At 44.1% G+C, this 15,484-nt stretch overlaps 1 protein-coding gene across 1 annotated transcript in view; it reads left to right on the plus strand.

Moving 5' to 3' along the window:
- Positions 1-8,151: 8,151 nt before the first annotated feature.
- Positions 8,152-15,484, plus strand: part of tp53bp1 (tumor protein p53 binding protein, 1) — a 14,221-nt gene continuing 6,888 nt past the window's right edge. Inside the window, exons 1-15 of the mRNA XM_083691268.1 lie at positions 8,152-8,199; positions 8,481-8,696; positions 9,730-9,817; positions 9,992-10,079; positions 10,160-10,230; positions 10,385-10,534; positions 10,641-10,692; positions 10,958-11,121; positions 11,267-11,393; positions 11,514-11,608; positions 11,695-11,882; positions 11,981-13,418; positions 13,734-13,853; positions 14,113-14,310; positions 14,656-14,722. Coding sequence (XP_083547394.1) covers positions 8,517-8,696; positions 9,730-9,817; positions 9,992-10,079; positions 10,160-10,230; positions 10,385-10,534; positions 10,641-10,692; positions 10,958-11,121; positions 11,267-11,393; positions 11,514-11,608; positions 11,695-11,882; positions 11,981-13,418; positions 13,734-13,853; positions 14,113-14,310; positions 14,656-14,722 — 3,026 coding nt within the window. The 5' untranslated portion in view covers positions 8,152-8,199; positions 8,481-8,516. The remainder of the gene's footprint in view (positions 8,200-8,480; positions 8,697-9,729; positions 9,818-9,991; positions 10,080-10,159; positions 10,231-10,384; positions 10,535-10,640; positions 10,693-10,957; positions 11,122-11,266; positions 11,394-11,513; positions 11,609-11,694; positions 11,883-11,980; positions 13,419-13,733; positions 13,854-14,112; positions 14,311-14,655; positions 14,723-15,484) is intronic.

The following is a 15,484-nucleotide window of genomic DNA, read 5'->3' on the forward strand; positions in this document are numbered from 1 at the left end:
TGCTGTATATGAGCTGTAAGGTTATGTTTAATGATTCAACTCACATATGAGTGTCATACGTCCATTCTAGCATTGCCAATCCGTGCCCCACAGGCAGTACAAGTGGTGCTCCCAGACATCTACACAGTAACACAGGCTCCAGGGTCCCACCACAGGGGCCTGATCTCATTTTCACCCTGGGAGATTGTGTTCAGTTTTACATTTGAGCCATTGATCCACAGCCTCATTCAGCTTTCATGTGAGACCCGGATCAATAGAGCCCATATCATCTACTCTCCAGGTGCCTGCCCCGGCCCGGCCACCCTGGCTGGAGATAGAGGGAGTACTGCATGCTAAGAGCTGACATTATTAATGCTGCTTCAGGGACAGGACATCGCTTTGTGAGGCTCCGGAAGCCCAGACTCAACACAATCTGATCTCTCCTTTGTGTGTGTGTGTGTGTGTGTGTGTGTGTGTGTGCGCACGTGCGCATATGAGTATGTATGTGTGTGTGTGGGTGTGTGTGTGTGTGTGTGTGTGTGTGTGTGTGTGTCCTTCAACAGTCAGTCACAGCTGCTGACAGAAGAGGAGCTGTCAATGATAAAACCACAGCAGGCTGCTGCAGATTATTAATTCTCGCTGCCAAACTGCCATACTGCCATATCACTGAGAGGATTCACGATTTATCTTTCACGATTTAACTACTCCTGTCAACAAATGCTAAATTTACTCTGGCAAAAAGACTTAAAAAGGCACTTACTGACTATTCTGACATTAATAGTCAGATTGTGTCAGAGTTTGTGCATGAGCAAATCTAGATGAGAAGATCCATTTGAGAAAACTGTGCATCTGGAAAGTCTCTAAATGTTGTAAATACGTATAGCAAATGTGACACAGAAACACTTGGGCCTTAGAAACTCACTTGCCCAATTTGCCCCTGTATCGTGTGACCCTTTAACCCTGATTATGACTGACCTTTGACCTCGGAGGAGAACTGGGCGGAGTGTCGGGTCTCAAAGAGCTGCAGCTCCCTGTTCAGGTCACAGAGGGACAGATCAATGTCCCAAGAGCGCAGTCCTGTTAGAAACACAAAGACAACAGAGACATGAAAGACAGAGATAATGGTGCCTCGTGTTTTTCTCCCCTCTGTATTTTCCTTGGCATGCTTTTTGGGGGCCTATGGTTCTGTGTTAGTTCATATTGTTTGTATTATATTTATTGTTTGTATTGTTTGTATTGTTCTTGATGTAAAGCACTTTGAGACTGAGATTGTCTTTGTAAAGAGCACTATAAAAACCCATTTGATTGATGACAAAGACAGAGCAGAGGTGCACAGCACCTGGCTGATATACAGACCACCGTGGTACACAGCGAGTGCTGCACCCCTGGTATCTGGTAACCCTGCCCAGTTTATGCTCTCCCAGTTTAAGTTCTCCCAGTTTAAGCAGCCCACATTCGAGCCGGCTTCTGAGCACGTTGATTGTCAGGGACAATGGGAGTTGCTTTAGCCAGTCAAGGGGTGCCCTCCTCCAGCCTTCAAAGGCTATATAGTCCTCCTGGTTTGTGTTTCTCCCTGGTATTCATTGATATATTGTCACTGATTGACCAGACAGGATAGTCACCTTGTCTCCCATGCCTAAATCAGCCCCTGTTTCTAAGGTGTTTGGATGAAAAAGAGGCTCTGGGTCCCTCTTGGACAAGAGGTTCATCAGTATATGACAGGGCTGGTGACCAAACCTAGTAGGAGGCAGGGGAGGTTGGTAGAGGTAGAAATTGGAGGACGGGCTCATTGTAATGCATGGAATGGAATGAGAAATTGTACCTCCACCAGCCTCCCCTGATAGAAAGGTATCGGTTATTAGCAGTTATAATATAGTAGTGATAGGTTATGAACTCTACTCCTAAGTGGTGAGCTGCTCAGTATGCAAGCTATGATACCTTGTTGTTGTCAGTTTTCATTTAGCAATGCACACCAGGACAGGAGGCAGCTTAATCAGAGCATTTTATGTTTGGTTTTAGTTTTGCTTCTAATTGCCCTGAGTGTCAGAGTGTTTGCCTTTACATACAACCCTATTCTGCAGCCAGCTGTTCTTCATCTTTTCTGTACTAATTTTACAAATTATGTCCATATAAACCAGATGGTCTGTGTCTGATTATTTCAAGTGTTTAGTGGCCTGCAGAGTGACGACTGGTGCAGATTTTTGCACAGGTGTAAATAAACATGGGCCTCGTAAATAGGTCCACAAAATGCACACATTTCAACAGATTTCACTATTTCTTATTTTCAATAGGCCTATATACTACACTACAGTTGAGACCAAAAAAGGGTTCTGTATTTGTCCCTGTAGGGGCACCCTTTGAAGAACCCTTTGGGTTCCACATAGAACTCTTTTTGGTTCCATGTAAACCCCTTCTGTGTTGAACCCTTTCCACAGAGGGTTCTAAACTGAACCCAAAAGGGTCTATATGGAACCCTAACCCTTTTCTCTAAGAGTGTACCTGTCAGAGTGATGTTTGTGTGTGGTCTCTTTAAGCCCTTCAAATGGTGCATGGTGCAGCACCCTCTGAATAGATTACCTACCAGCGCTATAGCAGTCTATCTGTCTGAAATCCAGTTTACTCACAGCCGCCTGCATTAAGATATTTAGATATCTAAAAATGTTACGATAGAAATTTCTTGAAACAAACAAACAACTTTACCCCATTACATTATGTTGTCAATTTGACATGATTGCCTTTTACACTGTTCTTGCATGTCATCTCTGTTACATGATAGCCTCAGGTGCAGGACAGCAGACATGCTCCTGATATCTAAACAAACCTACTTTTCACTTGAAATTGAATATGGACTTATGTAGGCTATTGTGGGATATCCCAGATATCACAAACTTTTTCAGATAAGAAAGATTGCAAGGCTTACTGTTGCTTTTTTGCACACTTACCCTGTTTGATGCGATTTTTGACAGACTCGAGTTGATGGCTGGTTGAGATTTCTCCGATCACTATCAGCATGTAAAAGTTCCCGTGACGAAACGGTGGTCCAGTGCGGTGCTGCTGTCCACGGTGCTGAACGAGCTCGCGCTGTTCCTCTGGTTCTTCTTGCGCTAGAGAGAGCGCCGATGCCGCGAAGGGGATTTCCATGGTAACGGTACAGAGAGCCGACGCTGGGACCTTTTCCATCTCCATGACAACTGCATCCACGAGAAGCACCGTGACTGTGCACGAGGGAGGGTTTGAGGAGGGCCGGTAGGAGTGGCATGTTTGAGGAAGCGATTGGATTGGTGCAAGGCTCATGTGGCTATTTGATGTCACAGCTTTCCATTGGGCAAATCGGAAAGGATCGACATAGGAATTAATGTTTATCAACTTTATCTAAATTCGACTTTCAGGCATGGGAATGATATGTTGATGATGATGATAATGATGATGATGATGATGATAAGAAGAGGTATAGGACCCTATTCTATCTCTTTCGGTTTAACCAAAAGATGGGTTTGACCTCGAGGCCCTCACCATCAGACATTATCACAGTATAAATGGTTCTATTTATATCTCTGTCACTGGAAGTACCAGGCGATGTGCCACCAGCACCAAACTGACACCTCTTTGTTCCCATCCTGAACATAACAACCCTTCATGAAAGAACAGTGACAACAAGGGCTTCACAGACTACTGTGAAATATAATTGGTTATTTTTATGTTAATGGACCCCCAAAATAGCTGCAAACTAACCAAATTAGCTACACAAAAGGAAATGCTGGCACGAAAAGAACAGAAAATTGGATAGAAGCTAATTTATTTGAGTGAGTGAGTGAGTGAGTGAGTGAGTGAGTGAGTGAGTGAGTACACCACCTATCTGTCCTGTCATTTTACAGAAAGAAAGACTTTTTAAAAATAATTTAAAAATCATCTAACAGATAAACTTCATTGGAAGCTAGAAGGCAACGTGTGTTTACTTCATGGCTTATGGCTGACTCCATGTTTGGGTGAATGTAATCACACTGTGTTTGACTTTGACTATTACAGTATATGTGAAACTACTGAATATGCATGACATCTTTGACCATGCAAGACTGCCTATATGACAAGGAGCTTATTACATCATATCTTCTATCTCTCCAGAGAGTTCCTCTGCACTGCAGCAATCAGCACAATATGGGCAATTATCCAACACAGAAGGAAATGCAGGGAAGGATTTGAGGGGGGAAAGATGTATGATTTTGCATGCATGATGCACCCGATATGAATTGTTGCATTTCAGATAAGGAAAAATTGCTGAGTCAGAAAGCAAAAATATAAAATATTGCTATAACAATAATATATAGCTACAGTGTGCAATCTGTAATAGGTCAGGTGTGATGTTGACCAAATACATTTCTACACTGTTTACAAATTGGCAGAGGGCATTCGTTTTATTTTTTACTTTATTTTTCAATTTATTGATTCATCCCCAGATCCTATATGATTCATTTGGATGTGCATAATCAGTTTATCTGTTTATCTGGCCACACCCCAGAAGGTTCCAGAGGGGTTTTGGTGCCGCTGCTCCGTCCGTGTCTGGGAGGTGGCTGTCTGTGACATGCCCCGCTACTGTGATAGATGGCTGGGCTTGTTAATACGCCACGTCCCTGCTGTACTGTAAATCTCTCTCCTCAGCACGGTGTCGGTTACAGCAGCCAATGAGTCAGCACTCTCCGCAACCCTGCACAGAGACACAGACGACTGTAGCACTGAACAAGAGTCTCTGCTGCCCTCTGCTGGGTGAAATACGAGTATTTTATAGAGAAAAGGTTTGATTCAGAGAAGGTGCTACTTCACAAAAGCGGTTTATAGTGAGAGAGATATGGTAGTCATGGTTGATTCAGTATTTAACAATGTGAACAAATTCGTAGTATTTTAAGTGTAAGGATTACTGATAATTATGGTTGATACAAAGTGATATGAATGTGTGGTTTGGATTCCACACAATTAATGCACATATCAACAATCAAAACATTGGGGTGACAAATGTGCATTCAGAAATTTATAGTGTAGTTCTGACCTACAATACCTGTTGAGCATTTGCTGATATGTAGTTTTCCCAGAATATAAGATCAGGAATTCAGTGAAATCAAGTGATGAGATCATCACTGAATACATCATAGCCTACTGTATTTATTTGTATTTTTTATTTTATTTGTTTATTTGTTGAATCTATATTTTTATTTATTTTGTATAATACTGGGTGTTCACGTACAACTTCACAGCAGCAATGTTGTAAAACCAACCACACGATCACACATTCACATATGAATCTGCGTATGTGCCTGTCATGTTCCTCATGCTCCAAAATAATGTATGCTATAAAATGTAATCAATATTTCACTGTAACAATGCAATCAATATTTTAATATGTTCTAAGTAATCCCACAATACACGCATTTTGTCATAAGCAGGTGACAGTATTGGCACACATCAAAAAAATGCCATTGCATCTTTAAGTGCCATGCGTGTATCCCACACCCTGTCTCCCTGGTAAGAAGGGGCTGTGAGGGAGATGTAGAGAGAATGAACGCCTCGTTATTGCAGCGAATTGGGGATTACACATTTTGACCTGTCCACTTGCAAAGGGAGATCAACTTTTAAGGTAAAGCTATAATTTCTAATGCATTGGCGATTTTTTGGGAATAAAATATTATTATCTCATCTAGTTGGTAATCTGTGCCAATGGTATATGTTCAAGGGCATGTTCCGATTAGTGACATGCATTCGGGGTTTACCGGTTTCTTGCTGCGCATTTTTTATTTTGGGTGCAACTCTGGTTTGCTTGCAGATATGACGCGGCGCCGCCCGATGCACTTTCTAGTGCTCATATGCCGACTTAACAGTATAGAATGTACGCTTTGGTTTCCATTAGACCGTATTTTGATAGGTTTGGTTTGAGGGTAACATTTTGTTTTCCAACTGGACTTTATTAGAGTGCCTGTGAATGATCTAATATTTCTGTAAATCATCGTTTAGACAAAAAAAAACATTTAAATCCCCTCCATGTGATTAATTAAATATGTTGACTAAATCATGAAGAAAAATATCATGAACTTAAATCCCATCAGATAAAGATGCAGCCCAAGGGCAGCCTCATATGCAATATGTTTTCGTGGTGTCCCACTGTCAATTATAGGCCCTCAATAGCTTAGATAACCTAACAATTCTAGTTGCATCTATACAAACGATTTAACAACATATAGGCCTATAGGCCTACTTTGAATAAACTTTTCATGTTAGTTTTACTAGGAACCATTGCAAACTTTAACAGACATGATCATAAATCAAAGGCTTTCTCTTTTCAGAAGCATGCCTGAAAAAGTATTAATTTAATTTGGCCTGAGATAACCTCTTGCCTCCTCGCTCATAGTGACCAAGCACTTATAGGCCCAGGGGAGGCTGGTGGAGGTAGAAATCAGAGGACAAGCTCATTGTAATGCATGGTATGGAATGAGGAATAGTCTCCACTTTTATGGCCATTGTTTCATCTGACAGAATAACAATAGCTGTAGACTACCATTGGCAGGCTCAGGCTGAGAATGTGGTGTTTTGCATAAAGCATTGTCCTTTATTCAAATCTTCATTTTACATTATGCTGATATTAGATGTGCATGGCTTGTCAGTGCATCATTCAGGCTATGATCTCTCTGTTTTGTTATTGTCTCTATCAATGTTGAGCCTACCCAGTTGTAGAAGTCAAATGGGTTGTTTCATAGGTGAAAGGGGTTGTTGTAATGAAGTAGTCTTACACCTACACAGGTGAAAAAGGTAAAATAAAACAACTGCATGCTGTGGTTTGAATTCAGTGTAATATTTTTATTTACCTTTCTAGTCTGGTCTTTATTCGTGAACAATACCTCTAACGTTCTCCAATTATGTTCTCTAACACAAAGAAACAGACTGTGGTGTCACCATAGAAACAGGGGAATTTGTGAGAGTAAGCTACCCAACTCTGGTGCTGCTGATCAAAGAGATAGTTCTTTGTCTCCTACATTACAAAATGACAGTCTGAAATCCACCCTGGGTTTCTTCAGCCCCTGCTACAACAGCAACAGCCCCTACAGCAGTATTTTGACCCATGCATACACAAATCCCTTCAAAGTGACTTGAATTTAAGTAATTTAGTGATGCTCCTTTTCAGTGTCATCCATATGTGTCCCAGTGGTTTGATCAATCAACCAATCACTCCATCCATCAATAAAATGTTATTTTTATCACACATTTATGTACGGAATGTGCTATATAAATAACATTTGATTGGTTGATTGATCAAACCACTGGGACACATATGGATGAGACTGCAAGGGAGCATCACTAAATTACTTGATTTCAAGTAAAAATTATTGTATGCATTACCATTGACAAGTGGAAGGATTGGAAAGAAGTCCCCCCATTAATTGCTGTCACTTCTGAAATGTCAGGGTAGGGAGAGTGATGAAGGGGAGAAGTTAAGGAAATAATTGCAATCTCCCAACTTCAGTCAGATGCAATGTCATATGAGTGTATTTATGATGGATTGTATTAATCTAGTGCGAGAAGTCAAACGGTTTACATTACATGGAAACACTTCGTAGATAATTCCCTGTTGTCCCCTGAGTAACTCCGCTGAAGTCCCTGAAGTAAGTGTGCCCTTGAGCCAGAGGAAGCTGGTGGATGGAGAAATCACAGGACAGGCTCATTGTAATGCATGGAATGGAATAGGGAATGGTATCAAACGTGTGGGATTTTAAAGCATAAAATTGGTGTAAGCTTGTTACACCAATCCTATGCTTTGCTTTCAAATCGAGATTGAGATGATGAGGAGATATGAGATCCTGTCTCCTCTAGATACATATTTTAAAGTTCAGTGCAATCATATGTGACATGAAAACGTTTATCTGTAGCCTATGCAGAATATCTACTTCATGTGGCAGTTGACCATATGTACATAGAGATAATTATAGAACAGCATGGCTCTGTAGAAAACTAAAAACGAAACAAAAACAATATACTCATGGCTCTGTAATAACACATTTTCGTGTTGTTTTGAAATGACGTCGCCATTGGGCTAAACTTCACCCGGAAACTCACATCACGCAGGCGCAAATGCCATTCACGTCCATTCTTATCTGTAGTTTTCCCGCGAAGTTGGAAGAAAGGGGGATGGGTCTTTCTCAACACGAAGGAACAGTTCTCTTCTGGCTGTTAGCCTTTGAGGTAGTTGGTTAACTTGGTACATGACATACAGTATACAGGTTGTCTTTTTGTGTATTAGCTGTTGCTGTGTAGAATGCAATGCAAAGGTGGTCGACCAGGCTTGCCAACGCTGCAATTATGTTTTCTCAGTTATTCCAGGTTTAGCTAGCTAGCTATACCTGTGTAGCTGGCTAAATGGTCAGAGTATTTGTATTTCCGCAATCATCAACTACAATAATAGATTATAACATTGAGCGAGCTCACACAACATTTCTTCCGTCTTTGTTCTCATGGTGCTGCAGCCACGCTACATCCGCTGTCCTTGCATGCCCTAACTCATGGATCCTGGAGGTAGCGATCTGGAGTCGAGTCTGCCCCAGCACGACAACCCTTGTCTGATCGTGGAAGATTCTCAACCGGACAGCGCTGCCGTGGAGGACGACCCAGACAGCAGCTACCGAGCCCTGCTAGCCCGCCGCCTGTCCAGCCTGCAGCCCACCTCCCACAGCCCTGTCCTGGTGAGAAACATGGACAGCCTGGGTAGAGCAATTGATGGAAAGCAATATATAATTTAGACCTTGACTGGGAAATTGTCATTTGAACTATATGTAGCGAGATAACTGGGCTACTGCACAGTGTGCTTGAGTTCATGTTAGCTTTTGGGTCCATAATTATATGCTAAGATGGTAATTGCTGTGTTTAATTGTATGTACTTTAGCGTTGGAAGCAGGAGCGTAGCGATCAAGCGAGAACAGCCAGTACAGGGCTTGAACCAGCGACTCAGAGGGCAAGTACTCTACCCCCTGTGTCATTAAGATACAGACCTCTCGACAGAGGCTGTAGGATGAAGTAGGATGCCACTTGAGCAGCGGAAGCTGGTGGAGGTATAAATCAGAGGACTGGCTCATTGTAATGAATGAAATGAGGAATGGTTTCATATAGAAATCGGAGGACGTGCTCATTCCATTCCAAGTATTACAATGAGCCTGTCCTCCGATTTCTACCTCCATCAGCCTCCACTGCACTGGCATATTGTTTTTGTATGTTTTCCCATGACCTCATATGACCTATGAGTTAACTTGAGCCATTACAATACCCTACATCCTGTTTGGTTCATTGAATTTATTTGATAATTAAAAGTAGTCATCTGCTCCAGCCGGAGAAGGTCAGTACATACATTAAACTGATCTAGGGCCGGCTTTGTTGTGTGGTTCGTAGGACAAGCGTGGGTCAAGCTCATCTCAAATCAAATGATTTATAGTCGAACTGATATTTAGCACATGTAGCGTATTTTCTTTCCTCCTTTGTAATCACTGTGTGATTCAGCATAACTGGATTGATGATAGAATGGCTTCCATCAAATTACTTTCACCAATACAATCTGGTGGTCATTTTAAGTCAATACAAGTTGTCCCCAAATGACAATTTGTTGTTTTGTCAGATGGATGGGTTACTAATAGGAAGGGAGGTGGAAGGATGCATTTCCAGTGAATTAGAACAGCGCCACAGTTTCAGGCCTTTGAGTGATGATGCCTGCCATGTCTCTCCCAGGAGCTGATTTCCTCCCCTGTAGGAAGCAGATGCTCTCAGACTGACAGTCAATCAGAGAAGGCCCAGTGCAACAATCAGCCTGGCTCAGGTTAGTCACTCTCTCACTGAACATACAAAAAAAGGGATGCCTGTTTCACTGTGGATCGAATTCTCATTTTGGACTTGTTTACATAAACAAAGCCTCTTTGAAGGAAGCCGGTAATACTATGTACAATCTCTGACGTAACTCACTGAAGAGGCCTCTATTGTTCCTCTCCTTTAGTCAATTTGGAGTCCAACCTGTCCAGTTCAACCCTTCACGAGGAGCGAAGTCAAGTCCTAGAAGTTTGCTCCCTCCCTACCTCAAGGAGGTATGTGGAGCTATGAATAAGCACTGAGACATCTGAGTTGATGTCTGCTACATTGTGACCCTCTTATCCCCTGTTATCAGGTGCGCAGTAGAAGACAAAGACATGGAGTCTGGTGCGGACTCCACCACCCACTGTGCCCAGTCTGAGTCAGGTAAGAGGAGTTCTCCAACTGAGAATAAAACAATTAACCTACCTAATTCTCCACATTTCCCCACAGGAAAAGATATTTCATGCTCCAAGCATTCAAATGCTCTGTTGAGGTACTGTACATCAAGTGTGTGTGTGTGTGTGTGTGTGTGTTGCAGTTTCAGGGGGGGCTTCTCAGTTTGGGTTTCTAGAACTCTCTGAGAGCCAGGGTGGGTGTGATGAGGTGGGGAACAGTCAGGAGGAGGAGGAGGAGGAGGATAGCACCCCTGCTGGCCAAACAGACAGCCAGAGACACAGCAGCAACCAAGGTAATAACACTGTTATAATAACTCTACCTCTATTGGCCCTTATTACTCACTTTCTTACAACTGAAACCTAAAAAACGTTGTTTTTCTTTCTTGTTTTTCTGAGCAGCTGAACAGAACACAGCGAGGACTTCAGGGAGTCTGGACAGCAAATCAAAAAGGTAAGAGTCTTGATTAGTAGGATGCATACCAGGGGAGGGTGGTGGGTGCGGACAGCTCATTGTAATGCATGTAATGGAATCAGGATTGGTATCAAATGTGTGTTTGATACCATTCCTCATTCCATTCCATGCATTACAGTGAGCCTGTCCTAAAATTCCTACCTCCACTGGCACATACCCAAGTGATTCTCATGCTCCTCAGAGTCACATGATAGTTTGTGTGTGTGTGTGTGTGTGTGTGTGTGTGTGTGGTCTCCTACCCCAGGTCTGAAGTGAGCTCCAGCAGCTCTTCAGAGCCCCAGGGCCGGGCAGGCAGGGAACTCAGCGTCCAGGCTTTGCTCCACTCCCAGGGCCTACTGGCCTCGGGTGACCAGGACGACTCTGAGATCCTGTCCTCACAGGAAGACCTGTTTGACGCTGACAGGACAGGTGGGTCACCCTGTCCATCAATTAAACTTCCTGGTTAGCATTGAAATGGGACGTTCCTCTTTGCTAATACTAATACTCTCTCTGTCTGTCTGTCTGTTTGTCTCTCTCGCTTTCTCTGTCTCTCTTTCCTCTCTGTCTCCTTTAGGATCAGGTGTGGACAGTACGGTGTCAGAACTGGAAAACCAGGGCCAGCCCACCCTGACCCCCGCTCACACCCTGCGTCTGCTTCAGCTGTCTGGGCATGGCACGCTGGTGCAGGAGAGTCTCTCACAGTAAGACACACCATCCCCACCACTGACTAATACCCATCATACTCCTTGGATTAGCCTGAGTTCTCTCTTGTTCATTTTTGGAATTCTTGGGTTCATATTAGTCTCGTTTTCTTCCTCTAGGAATTCTGTTGACTTTGTGGCACCCACCCAAGACGATATGAGCCAAACACCTTTTATTGTCCCCAACTCACCAACTGGGCCAGAAAATGAACGGGGTAATAGTTAATTCTTCAAATTAAAAAAGCAGTTCTATTACATGATTACTGCAGGAGCTAATATGACAGGTTCTGTGACCCTGCAGGTTCTGAAGAACCAATGGACACGTCTCTGCCTCCGGATGACCAATCAGGAGGAAAGGAGGAAGAGCCAATGGACACGGACACTATTCTAAAGCCATGTCCGTCAGCATCCACTCCAGTATCCCAGAATTCCCCAGGGTTTGTGTTGGAGAGGACCCTCTCTCTGCCCACCCAGCCTGAGTTCTCTCATGTAGGTATCCTTTACGATGGTCATCAATAAGATAATTTCCCCCCCTTCATTCATTCATTCACTAAATATCATGTTCTTCTCCCTCTCCCATTTTAAAGGATGTATTTGTCCCAACTCCAACCCAAAGCCAGGAGGCTGGAAGCTGTAGCACAGGTCCAGAATCACACAAGAGGAAGGTGACGTCATCATCATCACCACAGAAGGAGAACCAAGCGCAGGAGTCAGACTCATCCAAGATGGCCTCCGCAATGGTCCAGCCTAAAACCCCCATACCCGGCAAGGAACACTCTATGACGGAGTCCTTTCAGCTGGAGCTGTCTGTGAACACGGAGAGCTGTAGTCTGGTGCAGCAAGCCTCCACCGCAGTGCCTGGAGGAAAGGTCGTAGAGGAGGACAGCCAGGTCACACAGATAGAAGGTCTGGACGAACCCCTGGGGATTGACACTACTGACTCTGCGATGTCACGTCACAGCCAGAGGAGCGAGCGGAACGGGGTCCCCTCGGAAGTGAAAAATGCTGCTATTCTGCCTAAAGTTCCCCATGTGCCTGACTCTAGACTGAAGCCTGGCAGCAGTGAATGTGCCAGGGTCGAGGAGGAATGTAACTCTTCGCAGAAGTCTGACGTGCACAAACAGACATCGACTGTGAATGTACGAAATGTGAATGTAAGCGATAGTATCAATGTGACTAAAACAGGGAGCTCTCAGAGTGTGGCTGTGGTGAAACCTGCAGCCAAAGTCTCTTCCTCCCAAACCCAGCTTGAAACAGTAGACTTAACCTCCGCCTCCCAACCGAAGCTTGAAACAGTTGACTTGACCACAGACAGCTGTGTGCTGGAGACTCCCTCCTCCTCAAACAGCGCTCCCTGCAGTTTGTCATCCCAATCGCAGTCTCAATCCCAGTCTGTTTTCTCAGTAAAGGGTCTATCTAAGAGTACAGGGGTTTGTGAAGACTTGAGGGGAGCAGGAGAAGAACGAGGAGAAGGAAGAGGGGTGAGCAACCAGACAACTGTACAGGTACACAGAGACCCTGCTACATTCAGCCAATCTTCATCACAGGGGCTTGAAGGCTCTGCAAACAACCGCCAGAAAGAGAAAAACATTGGGGGTAAAGGAGAGGAGGTTGAGGAAGAGGGGATGGAGGAAGAGGAGATGGAGGAGGGTGAGAAGCCTGAGAGCACATTGGGGGCAGAGGGATCAGGGTTCGGTCTCGCTCTCTCTCAGAGCCAGATGTTGTCTCCAGAGCCCATGGAGGAGGAAGAGGAGGATGAGGGAAGAGAGGAGGAAGAGGGCTGCAGCGTCATCGTGCTGGAGGAGAGCGAGAGGAGCTCTCAGCTCCTCGAGAAGGAAGTGACATCACAGTTCAAGAGGAACACAGCCCAGCCAATGGGAAGTCGTGGCTCTGTGTCGTCCAATGGGACTGGGTCTCAGTCTAAGGTCCTACAGCCAGTCTCAGACAAGCCCTCCCAGTCTGAGAGAGGAGGCAGTCAGGACCCAGAGGGACTCCGGGACAAGAGCTTTAGTGACAGCTCCGGAGGTAAGGTGGACATCAGCTTAGAGGGGAAGCAGGTTTAAGTTGTGCAGTGGAGGCTGGGGGAGGGAGAAATCGGAGGACGGGGTCATTGTAATGCATGAAATGGAATGCTTTCAAACACAATTTCGACCTCCACCAGCCTCCCCTGAAGCTGTGCCATTACCCATTACCCTTTAAAACACTTCCCCTCCCTCATTCGCTACCCTTGCTGGCCACTGATGGATGAAATGACTCTCAGTACGTTGGAAACCTGTCTTGCTCCTGTCCTGTTCAGAACAATCAAACTGTGTTGAAATTATAATTTCCTTGTCTTTGCAGATATTCCTTTCCACTTCACTCTCCCCAAAGAGGGTGAGCTGATTGGCCCTGCTGTTAGTGCCACGCCTCCTCTGATCAACCAATTGAAGCAGACACAGCCAAGACACAGCACTCCAATTGGTGGGTTTATCCATTCTGAGTTTCTATTACATAACTGCTTGGCTCTACTATACTACTGTTTGAGGCAATACAACCACCCACGTACACTTTTACACTTACACACACACACACACACGTACACACAATCTCTCTCTGTCTCTCTCTCACACCCACCCACCCACCCCATCATTTCAATAGCTTGTTTCACACAGATCTTTCCCCCAGAGATGAACTGAGCTGGCTCATTTTCAATCGTTGTTGTTTGGTTGTTTTCCCTCAGAAATGACTTCCTTCTCTGAGAAGTCTGCGTCTGCGGTGGCCGGTGACGTTTCCACGGAGACGGCGATGGCAGCCAGTGCCATCTCGGTTGGGGAGAGCGGGGAGGACTCAGCCGAAGGGGCTGATGGGAAACTGAGTTTGAGGATGAAGCTGGTAACCCCCGTGGAGGAGGGCAGCTCGGAACGCTTCAGCCTGCAGAGTAGGAGCTTATGTCTGCTTATAGATGGGTTATAACAACTGCCATGGGATTTAGTCTCTCATGCATGCTTATAAACATGTCATCCTAATGATGTGATGCTATTTGTATATCTCCAGTGTCCGCTTTCTTTATCAATGAATGCTCATGAAACCACAGCCATCTTGACTTGCACCCTTCAGCCTGACCTGTCAAACACACATTTGTTTGATTCTTTAGATTTCCGACAAAAGCTCAAATGTTTAAAAAAAAAAAATATATATATATATATATATAATATATATATATATATATATATATATATATATATATATATATATATATTTTTTTTTTTTTTTTCCTTTACAGATCCACCACTCTCAGACGGGGAAAGCTCCGTCTCCAAGGTTACCACTGTTGCCAAGGCCGTAACCAGGTAACCTGCTTCCGTTTCTATGCACGGCAGATTTGAGCACTTTCCCAAATTGATGGATTCCTTGCTGGCACTTATTTTCACAGTTAATTATCACTGTCAGACAGAGATTATATTTGATCATCGTGCGTCAATGCAAATGAAAAAGACTTCACAGAAGTGCAGCGTTTGTAGACTCCCATCTAGAAAGTATCATTTATTTAGATGATTGGAAACCTTGTATAACCTTAGGCTGGTGGAGGTGGAAATTGGAGGACGTTTGATACCATTCCTCATTCCATTCCGTGCATTATAATGAGCCCGTCCTCGATTTCTACCTCCACCAGCCTCCCCTGACGTTGCCAGGAATGAGGGTGTGTGCGCATGTGGGGGTACCTCATCCGCTACCAGTGTGTAGCACCCAACTGAATGCTTAGCAGCAGAGCTTACAAACTGTACAACTGAGATTGCAGACGTTGCCTAGTTGGATTTCTATGAATTGGCGGTTCCTTTGATTCCAATTCAGTCATCATGTCATGTGATGTACCTCATCTTCTTCTACAATGTACAGCTGTGTATATATATAATATAATATAATATATGCCATTTAGCTGACGCTTTTATCCAAAACGACTTACATTGCAGTGAGTGCATACATTTCAGTATATATGGTCCCAGCAGGAGTCAAACCCACAACCTAAGCGTTGTTAGCGCCATGCTCTACCAACTGAGCCACAGAGAACCACTCTGATAACCAAGCTAGAAATAGACACTACACATTGGTGT

This window comes from Argentina silus, assembly GCF_951799395.1.
Source record: "Argentina silus genome assembly, chromosome: 19".
Taxonomy (NCBI): Eukaryota; Metazoa; Chordata; class Actinopteri; order Argentiniformes; family Argentinidae; genus Argentina; species Argentina silus.